Here is a 17,543-nt window from a genome sequence, read left to right as displayed (position 1 = left end):
CCAAACTATAGCCGACATCGATAAACACATAAAAATATTGGTTGAACTCTTGAGGCTCTTGAAGCTCTGGAGAAAAAAGTCCACAATACTATCACTACAGCAATACTCCACAGTGTTGCCACAACAATAATTTTATATACTACAATATTATAATATTATAGTCGCAAAAGTTCAAAATAATCCATTTATTCACTCGTTCATTTTCTAAGTCCAAAATATCAAAATATCAAGTACAAAATAATATTTCAAAAGTGTAAACTCTGACGACGATCACGAAGCCCCCCAAAAAAAAAAATTATGACATTGCTTGTAGCTTAAAAATATGTTAAATAGGTTATGTGTTATAATGTGTTATTATTACGTAGGTAGTTATAGTTACTAGGTAGGTTTAAGTTGTTTTGACATCTATCTTAAGTTACACTTTTATAATATAACTTTTATTAATCTATTTATCCCATAGGTATATTAATAAATGGACTGATCGTAGAAAGAGAGGTCCGTGTACCAACATTGTTAGAAAGAGATTAATAATTTTATTGTCATTAGGTACTCATTAACTTTATAAGCACTATTAAATAAATATTTCATTTGTCTCAACAGTAGACCTCGATCAATGGACATGATGGACATAAGTGGTTGAAAGCTATACGTTCATTTCAACCTGACTTTCAAACCACTACTCATACAATTATATGTAGCTTACATGTTTTAGAAGCTGATTATAATTTAAGTGAGTAAACAATCAAAAAGTTCAACGCCGTCCATGAATTCAGAAACGACGGAAATAATAAAAACTAAAACCACCCATACCTTTAAATTTAGAGTTCATTGACAACGGCCTGTTTAAGTATTGTAGTTATGGCAAGTTTATAACCAATTAAAATTACTACTTAGATTAGGTACACTCCGGGAGAACCAGTTACTAGTTGTAGCACAGAACAATCATAGGACGTTAGGTACACACACTCGTACAGCGTCCGTGTCCGATTTTTCTGTGGTGGTCACACTCGCATCGCGAGACAGATTACAGGAGCTGACCAACATTCTGACCGAACTCCGAAACCCCCGCCACCCTTCAATAACAAACAGTAAGACGTGTCGACCGCCATCGCGCGGGTCTAGGACACGCCTACCAAGCTATCCACACGGAGCCGGTGCGTACGTATACTAACTGCGTATATTGCATACAAGCCACGTACTCGTCGGGCGCGCAACCACCTCAATACATCATACAGTAAATAATTGGTAGTGAATTTTGTCGGTTTCTGACTGCTTTCTCTTTGTCGTTTCAGCAGCAGCCAGCCACACGATACCGTTGTTGGACGACGTAGGTAGACTACACCGCAACGGTTAACAGCGACGTTACGCGGACTTGCAGATAACACCCTACAACAACAGGAGCCTACGACGATTATCCACCATGTTCTCCATGTATTCTTCTTCGGTTTGTTTGTATTACATGAGAGGGTCATGCCGGTTCGGCAACCATTGCTGGAACTCGCATGATCTAGGAACCGTCCGCACCGACATGTACAATATATACGAGGGTAAGTGATCCGCCGCGCGCGTGTTATCCTGATTCGACGACAACGCAATGTGTGTGTTGTAGGTACCTGTTGTGCGCGTTCTTATAGTTTACTGTTTACTCGCGGTGAAATACCTATCCGTCGCTGACGATGGTTTTTATAATTTTCGATCGCTTTCCGTCATAGCAAGCTGCCTGTATGTCATGGTGTAGGTATCGGCACTTGCATCTTTAATAATAATCTGACGACTGGCACATTTTTTTTTTCTTTACCATAGTTCGTAGATTTTGAAAACGGCCAGAAATATTGATATAATATGATAGTGTTTTATACAACAAACAATTTTTAAATTGAAACTGGAAATGCATACAAAAAATCATTATTTGGGTCCATTCAATTCATTCAAATTTAGTTTACTGCCATCCTAAATTCGTACACATTGAACGCCTTCCAATTCATCACTCTGTAAAATCTCTTCTGCTCCTTGGAACGTATCCAACTGCACACTTTACAGCTAATATAATATCGAACCAATAAATGAATTAACCAAAAAAATAATTTCAAATTACACTCACTAAAATCCCTATTAAGACTAAAATAAAAATGTTGAAAATAACAAATAAATAAATCAACTATTCAAATTATACACCTAAAAACTAAAAATATATTTTAAAAAACAGGTGGTAGGTACACTATTAAGTCATGAAAAAATTGTATATTCTTTGTAAAATTAAATCATTGTGCCACTGATTGTAGGTATTCAAATAAATAGTTAATAAAAGATATGTATAATAATATTTAGGTAAATCAAACTGTACGATATAAGCACCATTTTCTTGTTATGGAACTATAAGTGTATTGTAAATATGACAATACTTAGCTAGAAGCTATCATTGTTTATAATTTTTTATTATTACCTATAATATAATATAATATATTAAATTAAACATTGAGTAAGCTAAACTATAAACTATACCTATTCAAGTATTAGCTTAACGCACATTATACCTATCTGACTAGTTATGTGTATCTGGCTAAAATTAATCTAAAAACTTAATTTTCTTTCTTCCAAAATTCAACTTTAGAATGTTGTTAGTTAATTTTACACTTAAACCTAGTAAACTGTATTACTAAGTTAAATTATTTATCGAATCCATATAATAATTAACTGCCATGTAAGATAATGGAATACAATAATAATGATAACTTTATAATTCTTTGATAATTTATTCTTGATGTGTATTGAATTATTATAATTTGATTGAATGTACTGGCGTGTATTGCACATCATTTTTAAATTTACATAGGATATTTTCAATTTGTTGTTCTATAGTATTATATTTGTTTTTATATTGGATACCTCAGATGAGGAAATCAACTTTGTTGTTGGAGCAAGGAGAGAAACTACTCCGATGACTGCTTCACCAAATAGAAGTGTTTCTGGACCTAGACAAAAAAATCAAGTTCTTCCTGATTCAGCAAATAAGTATGCTATATATTTTTTTATTCTAATTTTTGATGTTTTTATTAATAAATTATATTAACTGTAGGTCATCGGAAACTCATGAAGCCGCATCGTCTGCATCCCAAGATAAATGGTGCTTAAAAAGTAATAATATTATTTTTTCCTATATGTGAATATTTTAATGAATAATTTAAAAAAATTACTTTCAGATATTGATACTGAGGAGACAAGAACAGGTTCACCCAATAGTGTGCTTGTAGAAACTGTAAAAAAATTAAATGAAGCTGACAATTTGGTAGAATCACTTCGTGAACAGCTACGTGTTAAGAATGAGGAAGACAATTTTTCTTGGATTGAATATCAAATGGAACAATGCCTTAAAAGTGATCTACAATGTAATATATGCTATGAAATGTTCATCAAGGTAATATTGTTAGTTCAAATTGACAAAATAGACAGTGATAACCTGATAAATTTTTATATATTACTTGGAATCTTCAAAATTTTTCAATTAATATTTATAAATTTCTCTAGTATTATTTATTCCAGTTTGATTATTATAATGTTAAACTTAAAAGTACGCCGTACCCACGTTGGTTGACTCCGTTCTACCCAATAAGGCTTTTTTTTTTTTTAAAATATCATTAATATCCTATGCGTGACCCAGGATAATATTCTTACATTTAAACTTGATAATAGCCAATTCAATATATTATTAAAAATAACAGTAAAACGGATTATTCTTGAAATATGATTTCCTATGTTATGCATTATTTAGACTGACTAATCACATGTGGGTAGACATCCTCTAAATAATCTTTATTCTTTATTGATAGCAGATTTAATAATATAGTTGTATTTTTTTTGCAGCCAACTGTGCTTAATTGCTCTCATACATTTTGTCATGAATGCATAGAGTCATGGACCCGAAGAGTTAATCACTGCCCAACATGCCGAGTTTATGTAAAAAATAAATCATACTGTCTAACTTTACACAACTATTTGGACAAAATAGTTGACTGTTTACCAGATGAAATAAAAACAAGGCGGGAAACTTTAAAATTCGAACGCAACAATAATAGAGGTAATACATTTTGTAATTAACAAAATATATAAATAAGTCATATTTTTTGTATGATAACATAACATTAATTAGTATTAACAGTAGAGGTTAGTAAAAGTCAAAGAAATAATGCAAGGAGAAGAAACCATAGAGATCAGTCCATACGTGAAGCATTAGGTGTGCACATATGGGGTGAACATAATCGAGATGGTGCTGAATGGAATATTGCCCCGGAAGAACAATCATTTGATGTATTTGGTAGAAATAGAGATGATTGGGATGACTGGGATGATGAAGTGCCTGATGACACCTTGCAAAGGTATTACTACAGTACATTGTTTTAAAATAATTAGTTTAAAGCTATGCTCAACCTCTAAATTAGTAGTTCTTTTGGTATATCTTGTCATGTACAAATTAAAAAGATAATTAACAATTCATGTATTAATTTACTAGAAAAAATTTTAATAGTTTTATTATAATTTTGATAGTCAAGACTAATAGATGCTACGCATTTAAAAAATATTGATACATAGCTTTGAAATTTAAACACATTGAGTAAGATATTAGATTCTAAACGGAGTGAGGAAGCTAGTGGTTTTACTATGGTGTTTATTTTTTTTTTTTTATCCTATATACAATATTTTTACCAGAAGGAGTGCATCAATTTCAACATATAGTACCTTAACTTTTAGCAAATTGAATCAAAATGGTACTTTAAACAGGTTATTTTTAGATATTTTCAATAGTTATTTAATGCCACAAGAAAAATTACCAACAAATTACGAAAAACCACTAAAAATGGGGCTTTAATTTTTATCTCTTTGTTAATCATTATCAACATATTCACAAATAAAAAATAATAATATTATAATATTAATTCAACTTACATGCTATAATAAATAATAACAATATAAAAAATGTGGGTAAGTGGATGTCGCTCTGCTGTACAGTAGGTTACAAGCGGATCACTGTAATGGATAGTGTTAAATTTTAATTCAATGATATAATATCATTGTATAAGAAAAACAATTCTGAGCGAAAACGGTCAGTCAGCCTATGGTATTACTAATATATTTGATGATATTATTGTGTTTAAAGTAATTTATATATAACCTATTTACATGGAACCTTGTTTTACATTTTCAATCCTTAGCTATAAAATTTGAACATTTTATAAATTTTTAACTACAAAATAATTATTAAATTTTAAATTTGATGCATTTTGTCAAAATTCAAACTTTAAATCCTTATAAGAAAAAATTGTGCCTATGTATTTTTAATATTTTTCAGCTGCTATTGTAAAAATATATCAGGAGTCTGGTATTAAATTTTCACGCTTTTTTAACCAACAAATAAAATGTTATTGATATTTATAGGAAAAAAAACAAAAATAATTGAAAACTGACAATGTCCATAAAAAAGCTGAAAAAAAGTCAAAATAATTTTAAAATTGTATGGTGTATAGCAAATGAAAATATAAACATTCAGTAAAATTTTCATGTATCTACAGTTATTCGTTTTTCAATAACAATAAAATAAGAAAACCACTACATGAGAATTCGAGTGAATATCCAATATTGCGAAAATATGAATTTTAAACGCTCGTAAAAATTTAATTTGATTTTCTTATAGACATTTTTTTTTTTTTGATAAAGGTAGATAATCTTATAGGGAATCTTGAATTATATTTTAAAATCTTATATTTAAAAAGAAAAATTTTTATGAATTCTTAACTTAAAATAATTTGGTAATTTTCGTGATTTTTCCATATTTTGTCAATTTTTTAACTTTAAATGCTTATTAAAAAAAATTGTGACTAAGGATTTTTAATATTTTTTAAATGTCATTGTAACAATATAGTAAGAGCCTTGTATTAAATTTTCAAACTATTTTCCCCCACAGATAAAGTTTTATTGACATCCTTAGAAAAAAAGACTAATAAAATTGGAAACTGAAAATGTTCCTAATTAGTACAAAACAAATCAAAATATTTTGAAAATTTTATATTGTATAGAAAATGCTAATATAAATGACCAGTGAAAATTTCACGTGTATATGTTCATTTGTTTTAGAGTTACACCAAAAACCAAAATCGATTTTGTGGAAAACCGATTTTGCGTAAAAATTCCCGTTTTTCCTTAATTTGTATGTTGTTTTTCCCGGTGCTTTTGAAAACTATTGAAAATTTGAAATTTTGACCTCCCCAACGCACCAACGATATTCACTTTCCAATCGAACAAGATACTGAAGTTGAAAATCCAATCATTATTTCGACTACTTATCGTGTACACAGACACAAAAAAAAAAAATTAATAAAAAAAAAAAAACACATCATTGTAAAATCAATAGGTACATTTATCGTTCCACTCAGAATCTAAAATCCAGGCTGACAAATAGTCTCCACTCAGAATCGTTTTTCTTATACTATGATATTAAATCATTGAATTCAAGTTTAATACAATTTAGTATACATTGACCAACTTGTAATCTACTGTATGCTAGTGACATCCACTTACAAGCTTTTTTTCCTTTTTATAATATTGTATCAAATATTGCACATTTTATATTAGATAATACCTATAATCTATGATTGTATTGTGTTTGTTTGGGTCGTTCATCCATTGTTAATGATAATAACTAAGGATATAATTCAATACTTATTCCTTTTTTATTGTAATGACTAGGAACTGGATTTTAATGTCTTAAAAGTGTCAAAATTAATTTAGACAATTTGTTGATAAAAGATTATAGTTATTTTAATAATTATTAAGATTGTCAAGACAGTTTAGAATGACGTTATAAAAAATAATTTGACCATGGAGATATAGAAGAAAAACTATTTATACACAATTGATTTTTAAAATTTATATTTACAATTAGATCAAGTATCTCTATATTCCATATTTTTTGAAAAATTAAAATATTATACTCTAAATTTTTTTAGCAATTGAATCACATTTTATTTTGAAAATAGTATCCTGTCCAGTATTTTATACAAAATATACAAATGCATTGAAATCCGAGCCCTAGTACTGACATTATTTACTCATGTTTTTTAACATAGTAGTTGTTGTATAAAAATATGTGCAATAATAATATTTGGTTAATTTTATTTACCTACTGTCAAAAAAATTAATTATTTGAAATTTTAAAGGGTATTTTTTACTGTTTAATCACTAACGTTAAACACAAGTGAAAATATTGGACATTTTATTATGTTTATGCATTTTTATTGTTTAGTATAACAACCTTTATTTTACTTTGAAATTGATTAGCTTACAAATATTAGAACAAAACTTATATGTCAGTAAAAAATGATCTACTCTGTCATGTATGTAGTCTGTATGAACATAATATAAGTTCCGGTGAATTTTAACTGTGTTAAATGGTGATCAGATGGTGGAGTATTAGGTAATAGTTTGCTTTTTATAGTGATACTTTTATAGTTATCGTTATTATAATAAAACCATTAAATTCCAATAAAGGCTCTTTTTCGTTTTAAGATCTATTAACCTTAACAATATGCATAAATATTACAAACAAAATTATATTTTAATTAAATTAAACGATTCAAACTAACAAAATAATCTTAATATTTAAACATTTCTATTAAATTAGAAGAATAGAAATAGTAACTAGTATCTAATATGTTTTCTCATTTAGTTAATTATATTATCAAAATTAAATTTCTATACTGATAATATATATTTAAAATATATAAGCATTTTAGAAGATAAAATTGTTAAATTTTTGTATTTTTATTTTCTGAAATAATAACTTGTATGTTTTTGTCTGAACATAAAAATAATAATCTGAAATTAAATATCTTCTAGAGTCTAAATCTATTGTACATGTCTGGCATGGAGATGAACAATTTTCAAAAATCAATAAATTACTTAAAATTCAAATTTTTCCAAAAATGATGTAATTCTTAAAAACTGATTTAAGGGCCATACCAACATTACTGTACATCCATGATTATGACTGGTTAAGTTTAGGGAAAAGGACTTATTAAACATTTTGTTCAGTTAGAGTGAAATTAATTAATATACCCATTATCAATCTACTATCAAGCATATGTCAATATTTTAATTTTTAAGCAAATCATGAGTATGTAATGTATTAAAATTAAAATAATGTAAAGAAAAAATGGATAATGCTCTTTCCTAACAGTTTGATAATAGGCTAATTCACTATAACATTAAATCTAACTACACAAAATTGAACTTGCTATGTTTATGTTTGTAAGACTGAGACAATATGCCGTTCTCTTTAACTTATAACTATTATTGTCGATCAAATAATGTTTTTCTTATCAAATTATGAGTTTTAACACAAAGGTTTTAAATACAATGTGTCCCATGAAGAGTTACCGACCAACGTCATACTTTTATTTTATAGTTATGGGCAATTTAACTTTTTTAATCAAAACTGAACCCATAACATATTTCCTGATGCATCTTCAAAAATTTTCAATTTTTTATTGTAATTTTCTTTTTAAAGCTATATTAATGTGCTATCAACGTTTAAACTAGACATTTACAAATTATTTTTATTAAATAAAAAAAGTAAAAAGAAGTTAAATGGAAATTGTGTTCAACTCTAAATAACGCAATATTTATTACAGTTTTTATTTTTATTTTCCTATTCTACAGAATATTACAATAAATACCTTAAATATTTTGTCTTCCTAAATGTTACCTCTTTGTGAGTACATACCTTCTCTAAGTTTGTTGTCCAGTAAGGCATTAGGAGCTATACGCTATGTAATTTCTGGTTTGATTGTGTATTAGGCGTCTTTAATGATATCAATATCACAAACTTTTTTCGATACTCAAAATATATCGGTAATCAAAATTAATTTTTTTATTTTATATATTTTATTATATTCGGGTTACCGGAAACCAACTGATTTGAATGTCAATGAATTTGTATAGTATATTTAAAAAACAATTTGTTTACTTATCATAGAAATATCGATAATTCGGAATATCGATACCTAAATTTTTTTTTTCGATATCGCGATTCATTATTGCATAAAAAAACGATATTGATATTCAGAAATATATCGTTGACGAAGTCAGTTGTGTATGTTAGCAAAGTTGTTGGCACAATAAAATAGTGTTTTAAAAAATACTGTAAAAAGTTTTGAAGATACATCAGAAAATATGCAGTAGGTTCGGCTTTGTTTAAAAAAAAGTTGAATTCCCTTAACTAAAAAAAACAACCTTTTAAAGGGGGTTTTTTTTTAATCTAAGGTATACAATGATATTACGCCAGCCGGTCACATCTTCACGGGACACGTATTATATTAGTGTTAAAATAATTTGTTTTTAAATAAGATATTAAGAAATAATTTTCACTGAACCCTAATATCAAAACATTAAAAAGGTTTTTTACACCCGAATAAACATTATTATTTTTATAGCCGATTTTAAACTCGGTGGCATGCAAAGCATTGGTTAAAAGTTATTATTGATGTCCTAAATTTCAAAAAAATATCTTTGCAATTGAAAGGTTGTGCTTATATTGTCTTCAAAATCTTATCAAAGATTATTTACATTGTTTACACAAACTGAAATATTTTGATTTTTTCCATTACATTTTATCTAATACCTTTATTTGTGTGTTTTTTTTTCCGGTCGTCAGTTAAGTTTGCAGTTATTGTGATAATATGGGACACTCAAACTCAGCGTCCAACTGCCCCAAATATGGAGGAGATTGGTGATATATAGTAGAGCTAATCACTTTTTTCTACTATCCCATTATATTTTGCTTGCGTTGAAGGCAACACTGTTTTTTCGGGACTTAATTTTGTATTTTATGTAATTCTTTTTTTACATATATAATATATATTATATTATAAATAAAAATATAATATTTGTAATGTAGCTGTTTTAATTATTAGAAGTAGTTTATGTCATGAATCGGGGTAAAGTGTTTCACTAATTTTTCTTTTATTATAACTTTTAATTTATAATTATTAATTGTTAAACTTAGATGATCGGTTTATGAAATGTATGTAGATTTTTTTTTCGTTCATATTATTCAAGTCTTTATAATAATATTATATAATTTAAAATATATAATTCAAATATATCTTATAAACATTAGAATTACTGCACTACTTTTTTTGTACTTAGTTATTTATTTGCTTACATTTAAATATTTAGAACAAATTTTTTTTTGTCTAGTATTTTTTTCCTAATTTTTTGTTATTATTAGAAATTATGGATTAATAATACTATTATGTAAGATAATTATATTATTTAAGTTAATTTTGTAAAATTATTATATTTATTTTCTGATCATGATGCTTAATATATTTGTACATCTATTCGTAATTAAAATAATATCATTAATTTTTATATTTTTTACACATACCACACTTATATAAACGAGCACAAAATTAGTTTTTAATGGTGAAAATTAAATTATATGTTGAACACTGCTGAGCTTATAAGTATAATAACACTTTATAAACTAATTTCATGAACTATATTAAATTTAAGATAATCTTAGTAGAATTTGATATATAAAAATATTTTCATATTTGAAGATTATTTGGATGTCTTTATTGAGAAATCTTTTGGAATAATACATTTATTTGTGTCTAATACACTTGGTTTCCATGATAATCTGAAGAAACCATAAATTTTGCAACAACCTTAATATTCATGTAAATATATATTTAAATACCTAATGACTGAACTCTGTCTAACCAAAATGTATATTTAATGCATGTAATATCATATATTATTGTCAATTACCATTAAATTTGAACAATATTACAATATTACAATATATATACATAAGCTAAAATCCTGCATGGTTCATAATTTTACATAAATAATGTTTTAATATATGCACTGTTTAAATTTCTCAATTATTATTGTCATATATCACAAGAAATAAAACAACAAACGTCATATTATGAATAAAAAACAAACAAAAAACACTTATAGATTAATATCGAGTCTTCGTTTTGAAGTTTTAGCCATTTCATCAGTTATCATCAATGGATCAACATAAATATCCTGGTGTATATTGAGGATTGCCAATCATTTAATCTAATTGACCACTAGTATTTCTGAGATGATTTTTAAATCCAAGCAAGGAAGAAAAAGACCTCTCTTCAATAGCTGTTGTGACTTGTAATGTAATTAATATTTGCAATAACTTTGAAATTACAGGAAAAAAATCAGAATTACAATGGAAAAATAGTGCTTTTATTGTAAACAACGAATTTGGTGATTTGAATGCGCAACTGTTATACCAGTTTAAGTTCACCATAACCTACTTCTAAGCTAGTCAAATTGTTGCTGTTACTTAATATATCAGTATAAAAATTGAACATTATTTTGAAATCCGAAGCGGCTATAAGTAAGGCGACAATCCGATGTAAACCAATGTACCAATAAAATACTAATACTAATACGTTATTAATAATAATAGGTTAATTAACAATTAACCAATGGCAACCAATAATTGTTATTAGGTATAATAGCTTTAAAACCTATAGGTAGCAACCATTTATAAACAACAATTTCCACCGTAAATCTCAAAAACCCCGTTCAGCACCTCCTCAGGTTGGATCTAGAGGTATGAAAAAATAGTGTACGCCCTATCTTAGACCTACTGAATATACCCACAAAATTTAATGAAAATCGGTCAAGCCGTTTCGGAGGAGTTTGGCGACAAACCTTTTCCATATTGTGACACAATATTTTTATATAGGTATTAGATAGATGATAGACTAACTAGTAACTATCTACCATTGCAATTTGGAGTAATAATTATAGCCTATTACGTATCTGGTGGATATATCATTTTGTACTTGCTATTTTGTGTCCATTTTTGGATTTTCTTCATTTAATATTTTAATATTATCTATATTAATTTTAAGAACTTTTCTTGAACAATGTAATGCTTAAATAGGAAGTCGGTACCTACACTTGATAAATTATATTATCATAATAAACACAATTATTTCAATAATTTGTATTGTTTACTTGAAATTCAACACAGTAAATTATACATTATTATACGTAATTTATACCTAACTTATAATTTGTTGAAATTTTATATTCAGATCAGAGCGATGAATGTATTGACTTTACATTGTTCTTTTTAATTTAACTACCTTTTAAAGGATTACAACAGTTTAAATTTTAAATTTTTAGGGTTATTGCCATAGGTAATGTAAAGAAGTACCCAAGAATTTTTTATGAATTTTTAGATGACATTTTTACGAATTTAGATATCCTTGTAATCACGCATAACATAACGATTTATCATCATATAATTTAAGTTTTTTTGTAGTAGGTAGGTACCTCATCTAGGTATACAATCTAGGTACATATAATCATAAATCCACTGACTAACTAGAGATATGTGCATTGCGCGTACATAAAAAAAATGGGCTTCTATTTTATAATATATAATAAAGATTATTTTCATAATAAATTGATGTGACAATACTCTTTTGCAGAGTTAGGTAAATATTTAGATGCCTAATACCTATTGTGTAATACAATAACAAATAAAGTATATCTATAGCATACCCTTTATGGTACAAACCATAAGGTAGTTATAGAGATTTAAGGTATTAAATTTAATATTTAGACAAAAAAGAGATCATTAAAAAAAAACACAATTTTTCTATTCGCCAAAAAATATTCCGAAGTTGTAGATTGGGAATCAATATTATAAAATTTTTTTTTTTATAGTTCCTAAATATTAATTTAGAATTTTCAATTGCGTATTCGAAAACATCGTTTTACATTTTTACAGTCGCTGTAAAAATATTCTCTCCCCTAAGTTCTAACATAAGCCAGAGTGGGCTATTGCCCTTTCGAACCACCCCTTAAATACGGCCCTGGTGTATACTGTAGTCTGTATTAGTAGGTATATAGCAAAATCATACTCTCACATTAACATTAAAAGAAATCATCTACTATTTATTAATAACTACATCTATTTAATATTATTATGTAAACACACACACTATTCAAAATTATTATTGTATTGTCTAAGACTTAAATTGTTACTACTAATTACATAAACAGAAAGAAGGTCTTATTAGTGAACGTCTATTTCAATTCATTAGCCAGGTTATTAACCACAAAATATCAGATTAATTATCTTTACAAATATTCATTGAACTTTAAGCCAATTCACTACTATTTGTCTCCCTCATATCATGATTATTTCACTATATTTTATGAATACTAATTATAACACCGATAGTGCATTAGTTCTTGATAACATCAACGATTTGTGTGAAATGGAATGTGTGTATAATAATCTCGACGCCATAATGTACAATCAAAATGCAATAAATATATTTACAATGAATATCTGCAGTATACAAAAACACTTTGATGAATTATGTATTATTTTGGATAATATTGAAACAAAATTTGAGGTAATTATCTTAACTGAAGCTTGGCTAGGTTTAGAAGGTATATCAATTAATAATTTCCAAATGAATGGTTATACGGTTCATGCATCCGAGCGTAATAAAAATAAAAATGATGGAGTTGTAATTTATTTAAAAAATACATTACATGTTATCTCGGTATTAGAACTCAACATTCAGAATATAACAGCCCTAGAAATTGTCTTCAAAAAATCCAAAACTGATTTTCTGATTTACCCACAGTACAGATCACCCAATAGTAACGTTGATTTTGCCCTAAATGAACTAAATGATACTATATTATACAGATCTATCCTAATAGCTGCTAAATATAAAATTATATTGGGTGACATTAATATTGATTTGCTTAAACCCTCAAAAATTAAAGAAGACTATTCGCTTATGATGGCACAGTTTGGCTTTTTACCGTTAATCAAAAACATCACCAGACCTACCTCGAAAACATGTATAGACCACATATTTTTAAAAACAAAATCCTATAACAATCTGTTACCAATAGTTGTGCATACAACCATAACAGATCACTACCCAACGACTCTTAGTATAGGTCACTTATCAGATAACCGTAATAACAGTCCGAACCCCTTGAAAGTCTTAAAAATTGATGACTGTAAGCTAACTAATCTGATTCAAAATCATAATTGGTCAGAAATATTCGACTTTAATTATGTCATTTCAGCCTTACAGTACTTGGTTGAAACTATAAATAAACTAAAAAAAAAACTCCACAACAGAAATAACTATTTCATCTAAAACTAAACAATTAAAGCCATAGGCCACTACTGCGATTATTAATTCCATCAGACAAAGAGATCGCTTATATATACAAGTTAGAAAATTTCCTATAAATCTGAAATTAAAAAGCTACTACATACGATTTAGGAACAAATTAACCAATGTAATAAAAAACGCTAAGATAACATACTATAAAACTGAAATACTGAATTCCGGAAATAATATAAAACTTAAATGGAAAATAATCAAAGATATAATTGCAAAAAATAAAAAACAAAATCATTTTAAAAACTTAATAAAATTAATTAATGATACAACAGATATAAAAAAACAAAAGGTGGATAAGTGGATGTCGCTCTGCTGTACGGTAGGTTACAAGTGGGTCACTGTAATGGATGGTGTTAAATTTGAATTCAATGATATAATATCATTGTATAAGAAAAACGATTCTGAGCGAAAACGGTCAGTCAGCCTATGATTTTACCAAGTATATTTGATGATATTATTGTGAATAAAGTTATTTATATATAACCTATTTACGTGGAGCCTTGTTTTAAATTTTCAATCCTTAGCCATAAAAGTTAAACATTTTATACATTTTTAACTACAAAATAATAAATTATAAATTTGATAAATGTTGTCAAAATTTGAACTTTAAATGATTATAAAAAAAAATTGTGCCTATGTATTTTTAATATTTTTCAACTGCTATTAGAACGATATATCAGGAGCTTTATATTAAATTTTCACGCTTTTTTACCCAACAAATAAAAATTTATTGATATTTATAGAAAAAAAAACTAAAAAAATTGAAAACTGACAATGTCTGTAAACAGCTCAAAAAGAGTCAAAATATTTTCAACATTTTATGGTGTATAGAAAATGCTAATATAAACATTCAGTGAAATTTTCAAGTATCTACAGTCATTCGTTTTTTAATTACAATAAAATAAGAAAATTGTTACATGAGAAATCGAGTAAATATCAAATGTTGTAAAAATATAAATTTCAGACGCTCATAAAAATTTAATTTAAGTTTCTTCTAGACATTTTTTTTTTTGATAAAGATAGACAAACTTATGAGTAATCTTATATTATATTTTCAAATCTTAAATTTAAAAAGAAAAATTTTTATGAATTCTCATCAAAATAATTTGCTATTTTTCGTGATTTTTCCGTATTTTGTCAAAATTTTAACTTTAAATGCTTATAATTAAAAACTGTGACTAGGGATTTTTAATTTTTTTCATCTGCCTTTGAAACAACAACCTAGGAGCCTTCTATTAAATTTTCAAGCGTTTTTACTCAACAGATAAAATTTTATTGATATTTATAGAAAAAAAAACTAAAAAAATTGAAAACTGACAATGGCCGTAAACAGCTCAAAAAGTGTCAAAATATTTTGTAAATTTTATGGTGTATGGAAAATGCTAATATAAAAATTCAATCAAAATTTCATGTCCCTACGGTCATTTGTTTTAGAGTTACACCAAAAACAAAAATCGATTTTCTCGAAAACAGATTTTGCGTAAAAATTCCCGTTTTTCCTTAACTTTTCTTTTGTTTTTCACGTCGCTTGTGAAAACTACTGGGAAATTTTTACTTTTGACTCCCCAAAGTACCAACTAGATTCACTTTCCTATCAGAAAAGTTACTATTGAAGAAAATCCAAGCACTTTTACTGTCCTAAAAGGTGATGACAGACACAAAAATAAAAATTAAAATTAAAAAAAAAAACACACATCATTGTAGAATCAATACATTCATCGCTTCGCTAGAATCTAAAATAGTATATTAGCAAATCAATTTAACAATTATTTTGGTAACGTGGCATCAGATTTAGTTGCACAAATACAAAAACGTAAAATTGAAAACACCCCCCTTATTATTACACCATCTGAATTAAATAATACAGAAATCCAAAATAAGCCTTCCTTAAATAAATTTGAAACTATAACAACAGAAGAAATATTAAGAGCAATCTCGAAATTAAAAAATGGGTCATCTCCTAGAATTTATAAAACTACAACTGATTTATTAAAAAAATATAATACCATATTTTATATACCCTTATGTCACATTTTTAGCCTAAGTATTTCTCAAAACCTAATACCAGATAACTTTAAAGTAGCCATTATCACACCAATACACAAAAAAGGTCCTACTACATCATATTATAGTAACTTCCGGCCAATCTCAGTAATTTCAAATATAGCAAAAAATATTCGAAAAAAAAAATAAAAAAGAGGTTACTAGACTTTTTAGAATCAAATAATCTATTCTTTAAGCACCAATTTGCGTTCATACCAGGTAAGGGAACTGACTAAGCTATAGCCAATGTAACTAAAACTATGTATACTGCCTTAGAAGAAGGGGAAAAATGCGCTACTATTTATCTCGACTTAACCAAAGCATTCAACACAGTAGATCATAACATACTTTTAAATAAAATGAATAGTATCGGAATATCTGGTTCCGCTCTTTCTCTTTTTACATCCTATCTTAATAATAGAAAACAAATGGTAAAAATTAATGATTCTATCAGTAATGAGTTGTCAATAAAATGTGGAGTCCCGCAAGGAACAACGTTATCTCCTATTTTATTTAATATCCAACTAAATGATATTGATATAAAAACACTTGAATTAAAAAGTCAAGTTATATGCTACACTGATGATACTGCACTAATTTGCATAGCTAATACATGGAACGAAGTTTTTAATAATATTGAGACAGACCTCAAAACCATTGATAACTGGTTAGTTGTTAGGTGTTAACAACTTATTTTTAAATTTTGAAAAATCAGCTACTATACTACATTCTCTCACCAAGCCCACTTTACCGAGCTTCAATTCAATTAAAATCCACGATAATACATGTCAGATTCATGACCTATGCCACTGCAAATCAATCAATATAGTAAAAAATGTTAAATATCTAGGTATTGAAATGTGCTCTGATATGAAGTGGGTAAATAAAATTACATCTGTCTGCAATAAGTTGAAAAAATTAATTTATATAATAAAACAACTTTGTGATATTCTACCACCTAAAGGCATTAGAATATTTTACTTAGCTCTTGTTGAGTCGCAAATCACATATGGTTCAATAGGTTGGGGCGGTGCCTATGATAATATTCTCTCCTTACTTCAAACCTGTCAAAACACAATTATCAAAGTTGCAATCAAAAAAGACCGTAGATATCCAACCGAAAAAATATTTAAAGAGTTTAATGTATTAAATATAAAAAACCTGTACTTTAAAATAAGCATTTTGTATATAAAAAAACACAACATACTGTCCCCTTTGAAC

General features: G+C 27.2%; 1 protein-coding gene across 4 annotated transcripts; it reads left to right on the top strand.

The window, feature by feature from the left end:
- The first annotated feature begins 1,121 nt into the window (after positions 1–1,121).
- On the top strand, positions 1,122–9,981 carry LOC132946881 (E3 ubiquitin-protein ligase rnf8-A-like). 4 transcript variants are annotated; one of them, XM_061016988.1, is made up of 8 exons: positions 1,122–1,234; positions 1,293–1,547; positions 2,892–3,012; positions 3,077–3,135; positions 3,201–3,415; positions 3,862–4,075; positions 4,148–4,373; positions 9,704–9,981. In XM_061016988.1, the coding sequence occupies exons 2-8, from the start codon at positions 1,421–1,423 to the stop codon at positions 9,705–9,707; spliced, it is 966 nt and encodes a 321-aa protein (XP_060872971.1). In that variant the 5' UTR covers positions 1,122–1,234; positions 1,293–1,420; the 3' UTR covers positions 9,708–9,981. The 4 variants fall into 4 exon arrangements, with proteins under 4 accessions (XP_060872971.1, XP_060872972.1, XP_060872973.1 ...); XM_061016989.1 differs by having other exon boundaries at positions 1,199–1,234; positions 1,296–1,547; XM_061016990.1 differs by having other exon boundaries at positions 1,208–1,547; positions 4,157–4,373.
- Positions 9,982–17,543: the final 7,562 nt, after the last annotated feature.

Source organism: Metopolophium dirhodum, chromosome 6 (genome assembly GCF_019925205.1).
Source record: "Metopolophium dirhodum isolate CAU chromosome 6, ASM1992520v1, whole genome shotgun sequence".
In the NCBI taxonomy this organism is placed as follows: Eukaryota; Metazoa; Arthropoda; class Insecta; order Hemiptera; family Aphididae; genus Metopolophium; species Metopolophium dirhodum.
The sequence above is the reverse complement of the archived record's forward strand: the minus strand, read 5'-3'. Positions and strand labels throughout refer to the sequence as shown.

Excerpts from the sequence above, each read along its gene's own strand:
- LOC132946881 (XM_061016988.1), top strand. The coding sequence starts at position 1,421 with ATGTTCTCCATGTATTCTTCTTCGGTTTGTTTGTATTACATGAGAGGG. Across the intron at positions 1,548-2,891 it reads CATGTACAATATATACGAGG|ATGAGGAAATCAACTTTGTT; the intron begins GTAAGTGATCCG and ends TGGATACCTCAG. Across the intron at positions 3,416-3,861 it reads GCTATGAAATGTTCATCAAG|CCAACTGTGCTTAATTGCTC; the intron begins GTAATATTGTTA and ends TTTTTTTTGCAG.